The 20,040-nt window shown below is 33.0% G+C and overlaps 1 protein-coding gene and 1 long non-coding RNA gene across 2 annotated transcripts; both read left to right on the top strand.

Annotated features, from left to right (window-relative positions):
- The first annotated feature begins 249 nt into the window (after positions 1 to 249).
- Positions 250 to 18,497, top strand: LOC123270957. The gene is made up of 3 exons (XR_006510738.1): positions 250 to 260; positions 13,138 to 13,139; positions 18,411 to 18,497. It is a non-coding gene; the product is annotated as an uncharacterized LOC123270957 (long non-coding RNA).
- On the top strand, positions 3,600 to 5,430 carry LOC123270949. Its single transcript, XM_044737136.1, has 3 exons — positions 3,600 to 3,779; positions 4,127 to 4,148; positions 4,728 to 5,430. The coding sequence occupies exons 1-3, from the start codon at positions 3,715 to 3,717 to the stop codon at positions 5,319 to 5,321; spliced, it is 681 nt and encodes a 226-aa protein (XP_044593071.1). The 5' UTR covers positions 3,600 to 3,714; the 3' UTR covers positions 5,322 to 5,430.
- Positions 18,498 to 20,040: the final 1,543 nt, after the last annotated feature.

The following is a 20,040-nucleotide window of genomic DNA, read 5'->3' as shown; positions in this document are numbered from 1 at the left end:
ACTAACAATGTCTCTTTTTTAGGTGATTTGTTCCTCTCTTTGGGTTCTTTCGTAGACTTGTCGCTAAGAAAATTGAAAATTTTTAAAAATCGGGAGGTTATTGGTTTCACCCCGTTTTTCGAAAATCGAGTTTTCAACGGATGTTGATGTTTTGAGGTCTTAGGAAGCCTCTCCGAATGTTTCCGCGATGATGTCCGTACGTCTGTATGTGTGTGTGTGTGTGTGTGTGTGTGTGTGTGTGTGTGTGTGTGTGTATGTATGTATGTAAACCTCTCATAACTTTTGAGCGGCTTGACCGATTTGATCGCGATTGATGCTATTCGAAAGGGTTTGACTAAACGTAGATTTTAAATATAAGTCAAATGGATTCGAACCAGTAGATTTTGAGAAATCTAAAAAAAACTGCAAAAAAAAATTTTTTGAAATGTGGTTTTTTTGAAACAACTTTTATACGTCTTGACCGATAAATTATAAAAACTAATCAGCTCTTAACATAAAAAAAACACGTCGATTAAGCTCGGTCGGAATCGCTTAATTCGTTCGTGAGTTATCGTTAACGAAAAAAATCGAAAAAATCATTTTTTGAGAATTACTCTGAAATTTCTTGTTCGGTCAATTTAAACTTAAAAGTTCTTCATGAGGCTTCAAAAACTGCGTTAAATGCCACCAACTACAAAAAAATCGGTTCATGCATTCAAAAGTTATTGCGGTTTAAAAATTCGAAAAATAGTGTTTTGTTTAACTTCTAGCAGATTTTTGAGCTCGGAGAGCTCAAAATGATATGAAAATTATATTTTTGAGCTCGAAGAGCTCAAAAACGTAATAAGTGTAGGTTTGTGTGCTTAAGTAGGAAATGAGCGGGAAGTTGCAGGGATGGTCTTTAGGGTCAACCGTTTTCCTAATTTTTTTTTTCACTTTTTAAGGGAGTACCCCATTTTGCCCGCAAAAAAAAAATTTTTGTTCTACAACTTGAAATTTGATTATTTTTCTTTAATTACGACTGAAAACGAGAAAAATCAGCGTATTTAGGTCCTTAAAATCATAACGATTTATTAAGTACCCCATTTTGCCCCCCCCCCCTCCACCCCTAATTAGTTACAAATAAAAGACATCACCACGGAGCAATCACATGTTTCGCACTGTCAAAACTAGTATTTAAAGTCTTCGATAGATGGTGCATGGCCGCAGAATTGTTCTTTTTCTAAATACTTAACTTTGAAATGTTAAGTTAAAAAAAGAGTAGAATTTTTGTACACTTATACAGAGTGTATCTGTTTTTGAATAAAGCTGTACAAACAACTAAAATGAATGTTGCATCAACTTTATTGTAAATATAACTGCATTTATCACTTTTACTTAGGCTTCAGGTTTGTCTACATCTTGATATGGCCATATCAACCCTGATCAAATCTGATATATCCAATTTTTATATTAGGTCTGATCAGAATATTTTTTCACAGGATATAATTAGATATGATTAGATCTGGCCTTTTTTTGGATCTGATCATATATGAGTGATTATACATGATCATATCGCGTGCCTAAAGGTATGTGAAAAAAAAACTTTCTATGGTAGTATCGGGGTAAAACCTCAACTATACAATTTTTTTAAGTTAAATAGTAAAATATATCTAAAAAACGCCATTCGGCCAAACCTGAAATGGAAGGTAGATTTCACTGAATGATATTCTTGATTAAATAATGTACGTAAGTCGGTTATACTACACATTGCCTGAAAATAGTTCAATTGCAATCTTAACTTTGAAAAAAATAACTAAAAATGGTCAAAATGAATGCTATAAACGTCGAATTATTCATTCTAAGAAATATTTATCATAAAATTTGGATTTTCGATGCTTGATCATAATGAAACAGCTGTTCTGTGAACGGCGCCAGTAATCATATTCAATAGGGCGATGCAAACGGGAAATTTCGAAATATTTGAATGTTATCTGTCATTGTAATTTTTTTTTATTACTTAATTTTTACGTAATTTGTCTTTGATTGATTTATTTGCTATTTGTTTATATCAAACTTTGTATATGAGGCTGTTATTTGAGTATAACTTGTCTTGTGAAACCATTTTTTAACATTTGGTAAATCAAAGTTCAGTATATCGCCGTAAAGAATAAATCTAGTAAACATTATTAATTCTAAAAACAATTTAAAAAAAAATATTAAATGATAATTTAAAAATAAAACAAAACAATTATTAGTAATTAAAAATATGTATATGTACATATTTTTTATTTCGTTTCTAATGATTTGTCTATTCATTTTGAATTCTATAAAATCAATCCATGTCTACAAGATTAACTGTCATTAAATAATTGTATTACTTTGAATAGATAATTCCAATTATTTACTCATAACTTGTGTAATTGAGTAAGTTATTAAATATTTGCTTTGAATTATTTTAACTGAGTTATGGCATGAAATATAAATATCGACGGTTTAATTAGCAATTGGTCTAACTCCTTAATTTGCAGAAGGTGATTTTTTAACATTTTGATGTAGCAATAGTCCAATTATAAATTATTTGAATGATTCAAACTAAAATATTATACCTCTAGTAGATATTAAATGGTTTTTTTAAGTAATAATAAATTTTTAACTAATTGTTTTTTCGAACAAATGGAAGATTTTCTAAAATGGAGTTAGACAATTCGCTAATTAGAACATCGATATTAAAGTTTTTTATATAATTTTTTAAGCTGATTAACTAATTTTTAGATTAAAAGCAGAATTTAAAAAATGACAACAATAGTAATGACGATGAGATCATAATTGATAAATTACAATAATTATGTCTTAGGAACCTTGCAGTCACTATGTGACTGCCATGACTTGTGAACTATGAATAAATAAAATTTTGCTTTATTAAATAATGACTTTTGTTAAATTACACTGTACTTTTTTAACTACTGATGTTTTTAAAAATATAAGTTTATCCCGATGTTACGCTCATCAAGAGCTTTCATGTGAGTACCCACATGCATTTTGATATATTTTTCATCTATACATATATAAAATATATATAAATATAGGAAAGATTGATATGGGTACTTAAATGAAATGTCTTAAGGAGTGTAACATCAGGATGAGCTTATATCTTTAACAACGTCAATAGTTCACAAGATACAGGGTCATTTCTTAACTATGTATTTAAAGATAGAGCATTTACGAATGCAGCATAAATACTTATCATCATAAATTAACTATTGGTGAGAATGATATGAAACCCTAAATACACACAACTTCAGGTCAAAACTTTTCCAACTAAACCAAATTTAACCATAAAAACCCATTTCATCATATAAATACACTGGCTACAAAATTTCGCTTATTCTCTTAATAATACAGATAAGAGCAATGATAAAATGAATTACTTATTTTATTTGTATGCATGTCTATAATACTAAAATAGCTTTTTTATCCTGCCTAGGCTCAAAATTCGGATTCTATCCATTCTATCTGAGATCGAAGTGATACTTTTTATCCTCGGTTTACCTTTCTATCCTCGGTTTACCCATTAGTGCGCATGTGCAATACTATGCGCGTTAGTAATCACACGCATCAAGCTTCAGAACAGCTGTCATGACGCCATTAGTGCAATATCTCGGCTATAATAACATATCAATTGTGATATAATTTACGTGATTTAATTAATAATTTAAAAAGTTAAATAGTTATAAAACAATTAAAAAAACTAAGATGAGCTCATCTGAAACGTCAGTGATGAGTGACAATGACGAAGAGGGTACTGACTATATTCAAGCTGAAGCCCAAGATATAACAAACAATTTGGTCGCAGCGAAATCCAGCGATGAATATAATCGGACATATCAAAAATTCATGGATTGGACAATTGAAAAAAAATTAAAAATCTTACTGAAGATGTATTTTTGGTGTACTTCAATCAACTTTCCAAAAATTTCGCACCATCAACTCTATGGTCTAAATATTGAATGATAAAGACATTGGTTAACCTAAAAAATGGAATTGACTTGCAAAAATTTACGAAGCTTACAACTTTCTTGAAAAATAACTCTAAAGGTTTCCGATCAAAAAAATCCAAAATATTGACATGGGATGAAATTAATAAATTTCTGGATACAGCTGCCGATGACACTTGTTTAGTTGAGAAAGTAAGTTTTATAATAATAATACTAATAAAAATTTAAAATTAAGTTAGCTGACATTTAAAAATTTTTTATAATTTTTTATATTGAAAAAATTATTACAAAAAAACAAAAAAAAAATTTCATTTGTAAAAAAAATTAAAAAACTATAAGTGCAATTTTTTATAAATATTTTGAGTTCTAATTCAATGAGAGAAAAAGAAATCAATATATTAAAAACGTCAGCTAACTTTATTATTATTAATAATAATAGTAATAATTGAAAATTAAGTTAGCTGCCATTTAAAAAATTTTTATAATTTTTTTTATGAAAAATTATTACAAAAAAAAACAAAAAAAATTTCATTTGTAAAAAAAATTAAAAAACTATAAGTGCAATTTTTTATAAATATTTTGAGTTATAATTTAATAAGAGAAAAAGAAATCAAAATATTAAAAACGTCAGCTAACTTTATTATTAATAATAATAATAATAATAATAATAATAATAATAAAATATGTACAATTTATTTACAACTTTTTTTTCTATTTACAAATATATATTTACACAAATTATAATTTTGTAATTAAATTACTATGTTTCAGGTCATTCTAATTCTAGGATTTTGTGGAGCGATGCGATGCAAAGAACTTAGCCTCTTAAATCATAATGATGTCGAATATGTTGGGTCTAAATTTATCGTATCTGTTCGAGACACCAAAAATTATTACCCACGATCTTTTGTGATCATGAATAAATACTACCACCTTGTCAAAAAATACATTGCTTTACGGCCTAAAAACTGCACAAGTGAAAAATTCTTTTTGTGTTACAGAAATGGACGTTGCATTCGTCAACTAATGGGTAAAATCAAAATTTGTATCGTACCCCAAAAAATTGCAAGGTTTTTGAATTTACCCGATCCGGAAGGTTATACGGGACATTGTTTTCGTCGTACTTCAACGACACTGCTAGCAAACTCTGGAGCCAGTTTAACCACTATTAAACAACATGGAGGATGGCGGTCTAGCAGTGTCGCTGAAGGTTACATTGAAAATTCATTACAAAACAAGACAAGAATATTCAATAAAATAATCAATTCAGAAAACCAGCAGCCACTTCATGAAAAAAAACGTACACCAATCTCAAGTAACGAATCCGCCAGTCAAAAGGGCTCGACTTTCAGGCGTTTCAAGTAACGTAGATCTTCAAGATCCACAACCGTCTACTTCTACTGTCAAATCTGCTCATGAATTAATTGCTGACGAAGAAAGCGTACCTTCACCTACACGCATTATAGAAGATATTGACGGCTTAAACTTCGACATTCCGTTTGAACCGATACCACAAAAAAATCCGAATTTTCGGTTGAGAGCTGGAGCTTCAAAACAAGCTTTAAAAGAAAGTAAAGAGTCTACGAAGGAAACAAGAGAAGTATTGAGTGAATTAAAAAATGAAAAAATTTCAAATGCGTTTAATTTGATGTCCCCTGCTGTAAGATTTGAGAACTGCATTATTAACAGCATTAATATTTATACCAAGAATAATGATGATCTTTCGTAATTATAAAATGTGATCGAAACAAATAATTATTTTCTTATCGAGAAAATAATTGTATTTCGTTGTTACCAAAGAAAGCTAAATTTGAACTTGAGATTATTAAAGTTAATATATAGTTATTTAAGTCACTGAGGTTTAAATAAACAAAGAATTTATGTACGTGTTACTATAAGAGCTATCAGATAATATAATTTAAAAAATTATATAAATTAAAATAATGATAAAGTTAATAATGTTATTTAAATAGAAAATATGATTTTCTAATAAACTTTTCGAACTGTTGATAAGAAAAATGATTGTATTTTGTTTTTTCCAACGAAAATATAAAAATTATAAAATAATATAATATAATTTAAAATAAGTATTTTGGAGGTGGGGGGCTCCGCCCCCCCCCAACCCCCTGCCGGAGCTTCGCCCCTGGACCCCACCGAGGCTTCGCCCGTAGACCCCGTGCACAAATCGCTGAGTTCCATTAAACTTTTTTACGAATTTTGGGCCTGGCAGGATAAAAAATAGTATGTGCAACATGGGACGAAAAGTACTACATACCCGGGACAGAGAGTAGTACTTTCGTCCCATGTTACACAATATACTATAATTTTATCCGGAAAAATTTTTTTTCCTTAAGTCTTATCTACCCAATTTATGTAAAGTTGTAAATAGTAAAAAATGATATGTCATAAAGAAGTTTCACTTCTTATCTGTGTACTCTGGTACATACACATATTTTTTTTTTATGCGCCCTTTTACCTTTAAGTAGTACTTTTCTTAAAGGTGAAAGGGCGTATATCTTGAGATACGCTCTTTCAGCTTTAGGATACCAACTTTTTTTTTACAGATTTTTACGTTTCAGACAATTTCAAACCGAATGGCAAAAAAAAATTTTTTTATACGCCCTTTCAGCATAAATCCCTATTAACCCTTAGTTATAAGCCCTTTTACCTTTAAGCACGCGACATATAAACATATCTGTTCATATATAATCAGATCAAGTTATATATGATTCGACCTGGCCAATTTTTGGATCTGATCATATATAGACGATTATGCATGATTATATATGATTAGACAAAATCTTTTTTCATTGGGCTGGGTCATTCCATGTCAAATCGACCAATAGTTGGAATCAACCTCTTTTGATTTGGATGAATTTTGGTCAGAAGTTTTCTTTAATCATAAAACGAAGTTCCGTCAAAAAAAAATAAAAAAATTTTTTTCAAAAGATATGCAAATTCAAAATTTTGCGATTTTTCCAGTTTTTCAATTTTGTTTTTGCAATATCTCGAATGATATTATAGATACAGGAATGGTCTTTCGTTTGTTTGAAAGGGGACACTTAGGACTATTGAAAAAAAAAATATTTTCGAAAAAAATTTCGAAAAATGCCAAATTTTTCAGTTTGAATTTTTGAAAATCGTCAAAAATGAAAATTGACGTTAAAATTTTGGCTCAATTTTTTTAGTATGATACCTTGAACTGATCTTAAGAGATCCTAAAATTTTTGGAAAGGTATTTTTTTATTTTTAAATATGAATTTATAAAAAAACAAAAAATTTTTTTTTGTTTTTTGCAACTTCTATATAAGGTGAAGTTATGCAGATACATAATATCGTAATTCTGAGTATTTAAAAATCAAATGCACGACGTGGAAATATTAACTAATAAATTAATTTTAACTTTTTTTTATTTTTTAGACATAATCTTATAGTCAGGCTTAACGCATGATATAATTTTTCATTTATTTAACGCATGATACGTTTTGTCTGTTTCTTGACTTCAGTAGTGTACCTAGGAGCGTTCTGGATATAGGTAATGTAGAAATCTGCATACCGACAGATTGGTTCGTGTCCATGCTAAATTACCGACTATATTTTCACCCTTTTTCATCAATTGACCATATTGTCAACCCTTTTTATCGACTATTTTAAATTTTAATTTCCGCCATTTTCCCGCCCCTTTGGCCTGCCACCTAGTAGCCGCCATCTCCCGCGACTACGTTACCTTTTGGCCCGCCATCTGGCAGCCACCATTTTGAACATATCTACAACCCTTTCACTGTCATCTCCTGCGATTTTGCCATCATTTTGTCCCGTTATTTCGTCAGTCTTTTTTATAAACAAGCCCTAACTTTTTAGTGATGTCATTTTTTGACGAAATTTTTTTTCTAACGCAACCTTTTATGCGCAATTTACCCCTACTTTTTCATTTTTATAGTGGTGGTGGTGGGGATTAACGATATAGAATCAGCTCACAACCACGACACCGTTATTATGTTTTCAGTTGTGAACTTGAGCGCTTAAGTTGAGAAGATGGAGATTTTCATTGATTTTGAAGGCTTCTACACACTTGATGGATCTTTTATTGTCAAAGAGATTGCGGTATCTCGCTTAGTAATGAAGTGGATTTTTTGAATTCTGCCGCGCTAGCAAATTTCGAACCACCAGCTGAGTACACCAATGAATTTATGGTCTTGGAGACCAAAGGTTTTTTGTTAAGAAACCATGGCATCAGATGGGATGAAGGATCATTCCAATTTTAAAAGGTTCTCCACGGGAGTTACATTTTGGCACACCCTAATACTTATGTATAATTATATATGGGGCTATATATAATCTTGCATGGCTATATATTGCTCTATCGATAGTCATATATAATTTTATATGATTATATATGACCTTATATACAATTCCATATATAATCATGTATGATTATATATAATTATAAATGGAATTATTTATAATCTTGCTTGGCTGTATATTGCTCCTTATATAGTCATATAAAATTATATATGATTATGTATACCCTCATATACAATTCCATATATAATCATGTATGATTATATATATTTATATATAATTGTATATGGAACTATATATAATCCTGCATGGTTGTATATTGCTCCATATATAGTTATATATTGCTCCATATATAGTTATACATAATTGTATATAATTATATATGATTATATATAATTATATACACTTATATATAATTGTATATGGAACTATATACAGGGTGTCCCAGAAGTCGCGCACCCTATTGTAGGGATCGAAAGAGAAAAATATTCTGAGACGAAAAGTCCTTAGCCATTTTTTAATCAGACGCATGGATAATTAATAATTAATTAATGAAAGTGACCAATCAGGAGCGCGTGACAGAAGAATTGAAAGTGAGTGGAAAGGCAGAAAGAGACGCGAGAGTAAGACGAGAGATCTGCTGCCTGCGTCTCGCGCAGTAGACCGAGAGTGGGGACGGAACAAACGTGGACGGCGGACGTACGTGATGCTAGGTGAATGTGTGAGATCGTGCGCTAGTGTGGGCTAGCGTCAGTGTAACGGTAACAATGCACGTATGAATGTGAGTGAGGATATTTTTATTTTTTTTATTACAGGCACAAGATTTGACCAAATTCGACAGGAAAAAAAGGAGATTTTACTGAACTCAATCGGCACGACTGAATTTTGATTTTTAATTGAAATAATTGAAGAAATTTTTAATGAAGAATCAGTAGCGGGGCTCAGAAAAAGGCAAAGGGCAAAAGTTACTGGACTTTTTTATTCATTAGAAAAATTAAAGTAATTGTTGATTAAACAATCATTAACAAGGCACTGGGCGGCTGTGTCTGAATTTTTTTTTTATTTGAAGTAATTAAAGTAATCGTTAATTGAAAAATAGGTAGCGAGGGTCAGTTAGAGGCCTTGGGCAGCCATGACAAAATTTTGATTTTTAATTAGAATAATTAAAGTAACTTTTAAATAAAAAATCAGTAGCGAGGGTCAGTAAGAGGCACTGGGCAGCTATGAATGAAATTTTATTTTTATTTCGAATAATAACAGTAATTTTTAATTTAATATTAAGTAGCGAGGGTCAGTGTGAGGCCCTGAGCGGCTATGGATGAATTTTTATTAGTATTTCGAATGATTAAAATAATTTTTAATTAAAAAATAAGTAGCAAGGGTGTGTAAGAGACACTGGGCGGCTTGGGATAAATTTTGATTTCGATCTAGAATAATTGAAGTAATTTATAAATGAAAAATAAGTAGCAAGGGTGAGTAAGAGGTACTGGGTGGCTATGAATAGATTTTTATTTTTATTCGGAAAAATAAGAATAATTTTCAATTGAAAAATAAGTAGCGAGGGTCAGTTAAAAGCATTGGGAGGCTATGAATGAATTTTTATTTTTATTTCGAATATTTAAAGTAATTTTTGATTGAAAATCGAGTAACTAGGTCGAGTAAGAGGCACTTGGCGGTTATGAATGAATTTTTATTTTTATTGGGAATAGTTGGAATAATTTTTAATTGAAAAATAAGTAGCGAGATTCAGTTAGAGGTACTAGGCAGCTATGAATGAATTGTTATTATTATTTCGAATCATTCAAATAATTTTTAATTGAAAAACAAGTAGCGAGGGTAAGTACTAGCCCCTGAGTGGCTATGAATGAATTTTTATTTTTATTTGGAATAATTAAAGTAATTTACAAATGAAAAACAAGTAGTGAGGGTCAGTGAGAGGCAATGAGCAACTATGAATTAATTTTAGTTTTTATTCGGAATAGTAAAAGTAATTTTTAATTAAAAAATAATTAGCGAGGGTCAGTTAGAAGCACAGAGCGACTATGGATGAATTTTGATTTTTATTTCGAATAATCAGCGTAATTTTCAATTGAAAAATTAGTACCGAGGGTCAGTTAGAGGCCCCGAGCGGCTATGGATAAATTTTTATTTTCATTTCACATAATTAAAGTAATTTTTGATTGAAACATAAGTAGCGAGGGTCAGTTAGAGGCCCAGAGCAGCTATGCATGAATTTTTATTATTATTTCGAATGATTAGAGCAATTTTTATTCAGAAAATAAGTAGCGAGGGTGTGTAAGAGACACTGAGCGAGCAGGAATGAATTTTTATTTCTAGTTGGAATAATAAAAGTGATTTTTAAATGAAAAACAAGTAGTGGAGGTCAGTGAGAGGCAATGAGCAGCTATGAATTAATTTTAATTTTTATTCGGAGTAATAAGAGTAATTTTTGATTGAAAAATGAGTAGCGAGGGTCAGTTAGAGGCCCTGGGCGGCTATGAATGCATTTTTATTATTATTTCGAATGATTACAGTAATTTTTATTCAGAAAACCACCCAGAGCCTCAACTTGACACTTACCACTAATTTTTCACATGAAAATTACTTTAATCATTCTAAATAAAAATAAAAATTTATTCATAGCTGCGCAGTGCCTCTTAATTATTGTTCCTACTGGTTTTTAAATCAAGAATTATTCTAAGTATTGTTAATTGAAATGAAAATTCCTTCCCAGCCACCCAGTGTCTCTTACACAACCTCCCTACTTATTTTCTGAATGAAAATTACTGTAATCATTCGAAATAATAATAAAAATTCATGCATAGCTGCTCTGGGCCTCTAACTGACCCTCGCTACTTATGTTTCAATCAAAAATTACTTTAATTATGTGAAATGAAAATAAAAATTTATCCATAGCCGCTCGGGGCCTCTAACTGACCCTCGGTACTTATTTTTCAATTGAAAATTACGCTGATTATTCGAAATAAAAATCAAAATTCATCCATAGTCGCTCTGTGCTTCTAACTGACCCTCGCTAATTATTTTTTAATTAAAAATTACTTTTACTATTCCGAATAAAAACTAAAATTAATTCATAGTTGCTCATTGCCTCTCACTGACCCTCACTACTTGTTTTTCATTTGAAAATTACTTTAATTATTCCAAATAAAAATAAAAATTCATTCATAGCCACTCAGGGGCTAGTACTTACCCTCGCTACTTGTTTTTCAATTAAAAATTATTTGAATGATTCGAAATAATAATAACAATTCATTCATAGCTGCCTAGTACCTCTAACTGAATCTCGCTACTTATTTTTCAATTAAAAATTATTCCAACTATTCCCAATAAAAATAAAAATTCATTCATAACCGCCAAGTGCCTCTTACTCGACCTAGTTACTCGATTTTCAATCAAAAATTACTTTAAATATTCGAAATAAAAATAAAAATTCATTCATAGCCTCCCAATGCTTTTAACTGACCCTCGCTACTTATTTTTCAATTGAAAATTATTCTTATTTTTCCGAATAAAAATAAAAATCTATTCATAGCCACCCAGTACCTCTTACTCACCCTTGCTACTTATTTTTCATTTATAAATTACTTCAATTATTCTAGATCGAAATCAAAATTTATCCCAAGCCGCCCAGTGTCTCTTACACACCCTTGCTACTTATTTTTTAATTAAAAATTATTTTAATCATTCGAAATACTAATAAAAATTCATCCATAGCCGCTCAGGGCCTCACACTGACCCTCGCTACTTAATATTAAATTAAAAATTACTGTTATTATTCGAAATAAAAATAAAATTTCATTCATAGCTGCCCAGTGCCTCTTACTGACCCTCGCTACTGATTTTTTATTTAAAAGTTACTTTAATTATTCTAATTAAAAATCAAAATTTTGTCATGGCTACCCAAGGCCTCTAACTGACCCTCGCTACCTATTTTTCAATTAACGATTACTTTAATTACTTCAAATAAAAAAAAAATTCAGACACAGCCGCCCAGTGCCTTGTTAATGATTGTTTAATCAACAATTACTTTAATTTTTCTAATGAATAAAAAAGTCCAGTAACTTTTGCCCTTTGCCTTTTTCTGAGCCCCGCTACTGATTCTTCATTAAAAATTTCTTCAATTATTTCAATTAAAAATCAAAATTCAGTCGTGCCGATTGAGTTCAGTAAAATCTCCTTTTTTTCCTGTCGAATTTGGTCAAATCTTGTGCCTGTAATAAGAAAAAATAAAAATATCCTCACTCACATTCATACGTGCATTGTTACCGTTACACTGACGCTAGCCCACACTAGCGCACGATCTCACACATTCACCTAGCATCACGTACGTCCGCCGTCCACGTTTGTTCCGTCCCCACTCTCGGTCTACTGCGCGAGACGCAGGCAGCAGATCTCTCGTCTTACTCTCGCGTCTCTTTCTGCCTTTCCACTCACTTTCAATTCTTCTGTCACGCGCTCCTGATTGGTCACTTTCATTAATTAATCATTAATTATCCATGCGTCTGATTCAAAAATGGCTAAGGACTTTTCGTCTCAGAATATTTTTCTCTTTCGATCCCTACAATAGGGTGCGCGACTTCTGGGACACCCTGTATAATCCTGCATGGCTGTATATTGCTTCATATATTCTCATATATAATTATATATAATCTTATATATAATTCCATCTATAATCATGTATAGTTATATATAATTATATATTATTATATATAATTGTATCTTATTATATATGTGATTCCATATATAATCATATATGATCATATACAATTATATAGAAAAATTTTTTCTCGGGAAATGCTATATGGACAGAGCTACCTCATCACATGAAGATGGACTCAAGATTTATCGACTACACAAGACGTAAAGAGCATCTTAAGACTATGTATAATGATGTTCTCGATGGTCCTTATCCATTGAAGGACTGCTATGAATGTAATAATAAATCTTTTTTATGAGCTAATGTATCTTAAAATAATTATTTTAATAAGCTTTTATAAATAAACAATCATTAAATTATAAAGTGTTTTTTATTAATTATTTTTTGTTACATTAAGTTTATTAATTAATACAGGTTCAATAATTTTATTTAATTCTTGTATTCGTCGGTGAAAACGTTCTCTATCTCTTGCTGCTTGTTACCATGGACCTTTCCTTGCTTGTCTGGATGCAAAGTCCCACACATACATGTTATGTATGGTAGGCTTAGGATCAAACTGTACCATTAAGTAAGTTTTCTTACAGTGCTGCTGATGAGATTGTATTCCACTATTCGGTCGTGAATTATCAAACAGTAAGCAGCACTATGATTTGGAAATTATGCTGACGATTCAAACTCTAAACGTATATTCACAGGCCCAGACTTGATTGACTCGTTCTGTTTGGAACAGTCAATTATTTACAGAGATGCTTTATTCAGAAAATCTTTCCTAGCCATTAGTGGTTTAGCTTCTTTTCATAGTAGGCACTTTGAAAATTTGTATACATGTCATACATCAAGGCGTACTGATTATTCGTAATGTTGAAGTTCAAATTTCCATATGGATAACTCTGAGAGTTCAGGAACAGCTTAACGTCTCTTATGCTGCAGTGATCAAATTCACTTGCATTTTGATTCGATTGATTCTTCCTTGCTGTTTGAAATCCAAGGATGACAAAACGAGGTTTCTCGAGTTGATTTGTTGTTTTTATTACCCAAATGTGTTTGGTTGTAGCTGGTAGCAGTGGATACTCATACAGTTCCCAAGACCGGAAACTGATTGGGATAGCTGAATCAGAGGTTATATAATTCAACACCTCGATTTTTTGCTTGCCAGACATTGTTATATGTGGTACAACCCACTCAATTTTTTGAATCGTAATTGTAACATTTACACCCTCAGCAGTAACAACATAAGCATTTCGATCAGTATTTGATCTGATAAGTATCAATTCATGTTTGACATTCTCGATATTTTGTTGATAATCTTCAGCAAATCCGAGGATAAAACTCAGCGGTACTGAGACATCAAAGTAGCCATTAGCATCAGTCAACTTGTTATTATCTTCATTAACAATCCAACCAGCATTTTCCAGAATATTTTGCTGTCCTGGACTTAAAGAAGCGTATCCTTTCATAACACTGGTAATGCCAACATTCTTCCATCTGTCAATTTCTACACCATTCAGCTCATAACGTATCTCTTCAAACATATGACAGACAGCCATGTTGATCTTTGTAGTAGCACTTACAGCAGTACCATCAGCTTTTCTCATTCTTCCATGAAAATGTAATGTGCTCTTGCTTCGGAGCAAGCACAGATCTTGATGCTGAACAGCAATCCTGATTTCATCACTGTTGTTAAGTGTCGATGATGCGTATGGTAGGTGTGAATGAGCTTCACAGTGCGCAATAGACTCATAAAAAAAAATCGATTTTTTTATATCTTAGATTTCTGTCATGGTATCACACAAGCTAGACAACAAAAATTTATTTTTATCTTGTGAATTTTCCACGTAATTTTAGTCCTAGAATTTTTAGGAACTTTTTGTTCTGACGTGTTAACACTTTCAGAGCTCGATGATGACTGATAATCTTTGGACATGCTGCAATCCTTTTATACTCACTACCAGTCTTTGTCTCATATACGATACCCATTACAGGCTCTTTATATGCAGTCTTATTGTGATAGTCTCGCCACGGCAATTTGCTATTTTTCCGTCCTGGTCAACAATGCGGAGTCTCACGTTGTGTATTGCTCGTACGGTGACTGGCAGGTAAATGATGTTTGTTGGCACTTCTACTATTTTATATCCTTCTGGAACTCTCTGGAAAAATTCATGGATTGTGTGATTCTTCTCACCATTGATGTATGTGTATGATCCAGTAGTTATATTGCACTCGACTCTCAGATCATTGATTTTCAATATTTTAACTGGTAAATCAGATTTATGTGCTGTGTTAGGTTCAAGCACGTGGTTGGTAGATCCAAGTAATGAACCAATGAATTCTTCAGGTTCAAAATTTATATACTGATCAAATTTTATTTCACTTCTCAACTCATTGTTGTTTGCTTTTAAAGTAAAACTAAGTTCAGGTAATGTCTTGTTTATATAAGTTTCAATATCTTTAATTTCATAACTCCCTGTTGGTATAGTTATTTCTTGAAATCTCTTGATTGTACTTCTCTTCGATCTTTTTGATGATTCATAGAATTCATTAGCACTAACATCAATATTTGGTATTAAATTGAATGTCAGGAGCTTAACAAGTCCAAGAGCATAATTTTTTGTTGGTAATAGCTCAATCGGTGGAAAATAATTTGCCTCCAATACGGAGGAGTTTCCAGATAGTGTCAAGGTGAATGACTCTGCCATGACTGACGCTTGTAGTCTCGAGTCACTTCAATTGATAGTTGTCCAGCCAAGAATTGAAGACATAAATGTCCACATATGATTGTATTAAAGTCTTGATATTTTTTATGATTGTACTTTACGCTACCAACATCGAGATATTCCATCAAGTCTTGCGGAGGTTGTAGATTACCAAAACTGTCAAAGTGAATTACTTGATCATGATTTTTCTTGCAAGTATGTAAGTATGCAACCCAGTGAGTCCCAGGTTCAAGTTTATCATCCAAATTTATTATTGCTGATTCATTTGTTTTAGGTCCGGATTTTGGTAAATCATTTCTCATGAAAACTCCACGAAAATTTGAAATTTTAAGCAGCTTGGCATATTTTAATAAATCGATGTTAGTCAGTGCTCGATGTGGTAGCTTTACTGGTTTTTTGAGTTCTTACAGCCAGCTCTCTCTGGGTATGCTTTCAGATAGAGTTCCATACCACTGCGGTACGGTTTGAGGTATCATCCTCTACCTACAGCTATTTCCTCCATCTTCAAATTGTGACGTTTCTTTTCAAAAAGTTGATTTTTAGCTGCGCTTGCATCGTTCAAAGCTTTTGCAACACCTGCAGCTCCACCTGTCAGAGTGCCAACAGCTGATAACCCTGCAAACAGGGAAATCAAGAATAGAAGTAATCCAGCTTTCTTGACAGCCTTGCAAACACCTTCAAAGGCTGTTTTAACTGGATCTCCACCAGGTTTCATGGACTTTTTAGCTTCATCAACAATCTGCCGTAGAATGTTGTCTACTCGAGAGGACTCTGACTGGAACTTTCCTTAACTCTGAAAAGAGCTCTTACGTAATCGAACTGTTTGGCGGACTTGAGAAAGGCCTTTGGTTGAGATGAGACTGCGAGTCGGACTGAGCTTTGTCGAGATGACAATTATAGCTAAGTGGTAGCTAAGCGGTGACTCAAGGTCACTCGCTCTCGAAAGAGAGCTGGTTGTTTAGTTCTAATAAGAACTATTTGTTTATTTTCAAGAGCTCTTAGAAGAGCTGAATTAGTTAAAATACTGATCGCGGACAACAAGCTTTGCACGCCTGTTGTCTAACGAGATGTGTTCGGTAAGCTTTGCACGCTTACAGCTGGTCTAACAACGCTTTTGACTATTGAGATGGTCCGTAAGTATTTGAGAAGTCGTTGGGAATAGTCAAGCCTTGCGCGCTTGCTATTCCGTTGTTCACTGTAGAGGAAAGCCTTGCGCGCTTGCTGCCGTCTCCGAAATGGTTGATTAAGCCCTTGAGACTGACTCGGGCTGATGAGATGGTCCGTATTAAGTAACTGTACTCGGTTGTTAGGAATAAGCAAGCCTTGCTCGCTTGCTTTTCCGTATTTTACTATACTTGCAAGCCTTGCACGCTTGCTGAAGTCTCGTTGCTAGTCGCTGGAACTGTTGTCGAAGGCACGAGAAGAACTGGCGGCTAGGCCCGCTGAGCTGCTACTGATATACTGTCTTTGCGAGTAGTGGGGGAATAATGTGAGCGCCAATGAGATGGCTCGTTCGAGGTGACGGTGGAGGGGATGGTTTAACCAATGAGAGAGCCTCAGTAAAGTTGTAGACTTAGGTACCGGAAAAGGCGCGGACCGTGGAGAGAGCGCCTGCCAGCTAGTTTTGAATTACAGCTCGTTGTTAAGGTTTTAAAAGTCTTTGGCTTGTTGCGTACGATTCAGATGGTTCACAAATTTCCAAAATAGAACAACATCTTTCTTCTTGGTAGTCTTGAGCTTGGTTGTCTTACGCTTGGTAATAGGTTTTTCTTTTTTAAGACCCATACCAAAACGTCTTTTCAACTTCATGATTTTATTCACACTCCAAGCAGCAGCTTTTTCACCAATAGCAGCGTCTCTCGCTTGAAATCGTTGCCACGCTTTCTCAGATAGAATTTTATCAGCCTCGTGACGAGCTTCCAAATTTTCACGATTTTTAGAGTAAGCTATATCGTGTTCCTTACACGCAGCGTCCAAAGAATTTATACCTGAGTCACCTCGAGCTAACCTCTTGGCTAACATTGTATCTGGACCACAGTACTGATATCCTCCTATGTGAAGTTCAAGTGGGAGTTTGTTGATTATATGGTTGACAACACCTTTACCACGTCTGCTCTCAGACATGACACATCAAAGACTGACTTGGTGATCTATATAAGCCTGTATTTATACCTACGAGCCTCAAAATTAATTGAGCAGTCATGGAGTTTAAGAAACCAAGAGCTCAGTTACCAGTTATCAACTTTGATCAAATTGTTCAAGGGACCGGTGTGAAAAAAATCAAACGACACGGTGCTTTGCTTCCAAATAGTGTACGTGCTATATTTTGCGGGCCATCCAACTGTGGAAAGACGAATGCTCTGCTCTCTCTTATTGTACATCCAAACGGTTTGAGGTTTGAGAATATATATCTCTACTCAAAGTCTCTTAACCAACCAAAGTATCAGTTCCTGGAGACACTGCTTAAACAGATTGATGGTATTGGATTCTTCACATTCAGCGAACATGAGGCTGTAATCAAGCCTGAAGATGCTAAGCCTAACTCCCTGATGATATTTGATGATGTTGCTTGTGAAAAACAAGATCACATCAAGGCTTTTTTCTGCATGGGTCGACACAAGGACGTTGATAGCTTTTATCTCTGTCAAACTTATACACGAATACCTAAGCATCTGATTAGAGATAACGCAAACTTTCTCGCCCTCTTTCGTCAAGATAAAATGAATTTGAAGCATATTTATGATGATCATGTCAATACAGTGTCACGGGGCTCCTTTATTATCTATTGAAGGCTCTCACCCTGACTATGGTTAATTTTCGACGGATCACAGGGCGCTGTGATCTAAGATGCGCAGTGAAAATTTGATAAAATAAGTTCTGGGACCTAGAGTGGAAGTGCTTCGAGAGTGGGGAGAAGACCGCACCGAGACAAAAGGAAGTTGTCGCACGGAGAGAAGACATTGTGAAGACGGAACCCGACAAAGCAGCCACGGAATTTTAAAGACAAAAGGTAATTATTTCTGTCCTTCGAACCTACTGTGGAACGAAGCGATAGCCATCATTAATAACTTGTATTTATTTTTGCTAGGCATTTAGTCAGCTTAAATAAATCTAAATAATTACTATAACAGTACTGTGCTTACAGATAATTAACAACGCCGAAAAATAACCGAAAGCAGTGAAGAAATAAAACGAAGCAGCCACACTGGAGATTGTTGTAGCTATTGCACCGGGACCTGAGTACGAATTGGAAAACATCTGAAGTCTCCAGGAATTTAATAACAATCCCAGGTATCGAAAATTTACCTCTGTGAAATTAACTACGCTGCTCGAGGAAATACTAGGCACTGGCCAGGTTACTTCTTCCAATCATTAGATTTATTAATTAATGATTGAATTTATTTAATATCTAAATTTATAAAATCAAGGTTAAGAATAATTTAATTAAAATTACGATAAATTGTCTAGAATAAAATAATTTAAAATTAAAATTAAAGGAGGTTAAAATTATAAAACAATTTAAGTTAAAATTAAAATAAAATTTATAAAATTAAAATAAAGTTTATAAAATTGAAATTAGTTTAAAATCAAATTAATGGTTGAAAAGTAGTTGAATAAATTTGAAGTTAAATTTAAAATTAATTGTTGTTATTTCTGTCAGCCTAATTATAATCTCTCTCGACCCTTAGATATCTTTCATTGCTTGGACCGGTTCTGGGAACCATGGCAAAAATTCCACTGGCGCCCTTAAATTTTAAAAATTAAAAAAGGGGCGACATAGTAGCAGGAACCTACCGTTACAACAGACATGTCATACAACTCATTCAGAGATTTATGCTCAGCATGCTGGAATAAATATGGGTTTGTGGTAATAGATAGACAGTGAATTTAACAGTGGCAGGTATCGAAAAGGATTCGACTGCTTCATTAGTATAAATTGAGGTACTTTAAAGTGTGATAGTCATACATGCTGTAGACTTTAACCTGTCAACATGAAGCCTGAAGAAATTTCAAAGCAGAAGGATATTCTGCATCAGATATCTCAAGCCAGCGATGCTATGCAACGGAAGCATAAGATGTTGAAGTTGGGTAAGGATACAGCTGAAGAAGCCATGGAGGAAATATTCAGGCCTATTGTCACACCACTTCAGAGTATAGTTGAATCTTCAAAGCTTAAAGAAGAAAATATTAAAAAAGAAGAAAAGCCACAGGTCTAAAAACAAGAGATTGAAAAATCTTTGTATGATGATCCAGAAGTATACAACAGTTTAATATCGGATGATGAAAGTTCATTTAACAATACATCATTTGCTATATAACTCAGCTACCATCATCAACAAGTACTCCAAAGCCTAAAAATCCTCTTTTCACTAATTATTTACAACGTTTA

Source organism: Cotesia glomerata, linkage group LG8 (assembly GCF_020080835.1).
Source record: "Cotesia glomerata isolate CgM1 linkage group LG8, MPM_Cglom_v2.3, whole genome shotgun sequence".
NCBI lineage: Eukaryota > Metazoa > Arthropoda > Insecta > Hymenoptera > Braconidae > Cotesia > Cotesia glomerata.
This window is presented reverse-complemented; position numbering and strand designations above follow the sequence as displayed.

Coding starts and splice junctions, on each gene's coding strand:
- LOC123270949 (XM_044737136.1), top strand. CDS start 3,715: ATGAGCTCATCTGAAACGTCAGTGATGAGTGACAATGACGAAGAGGGT. Junction 3,780..4,126: donor GGTACTGACTATATTCAAGC/TGAAGCCCAAGA, acceptor TACAGCTGCCGA/TGACACTTGTTTAGTTGAGA. Junction 4,149..4,727: donor ACACTTGTTTAGTTGAGAAA/GTAAGTTTTATA, acceptor ACTATGTTTCAG/GTCATTCTAATTCTAGGATT.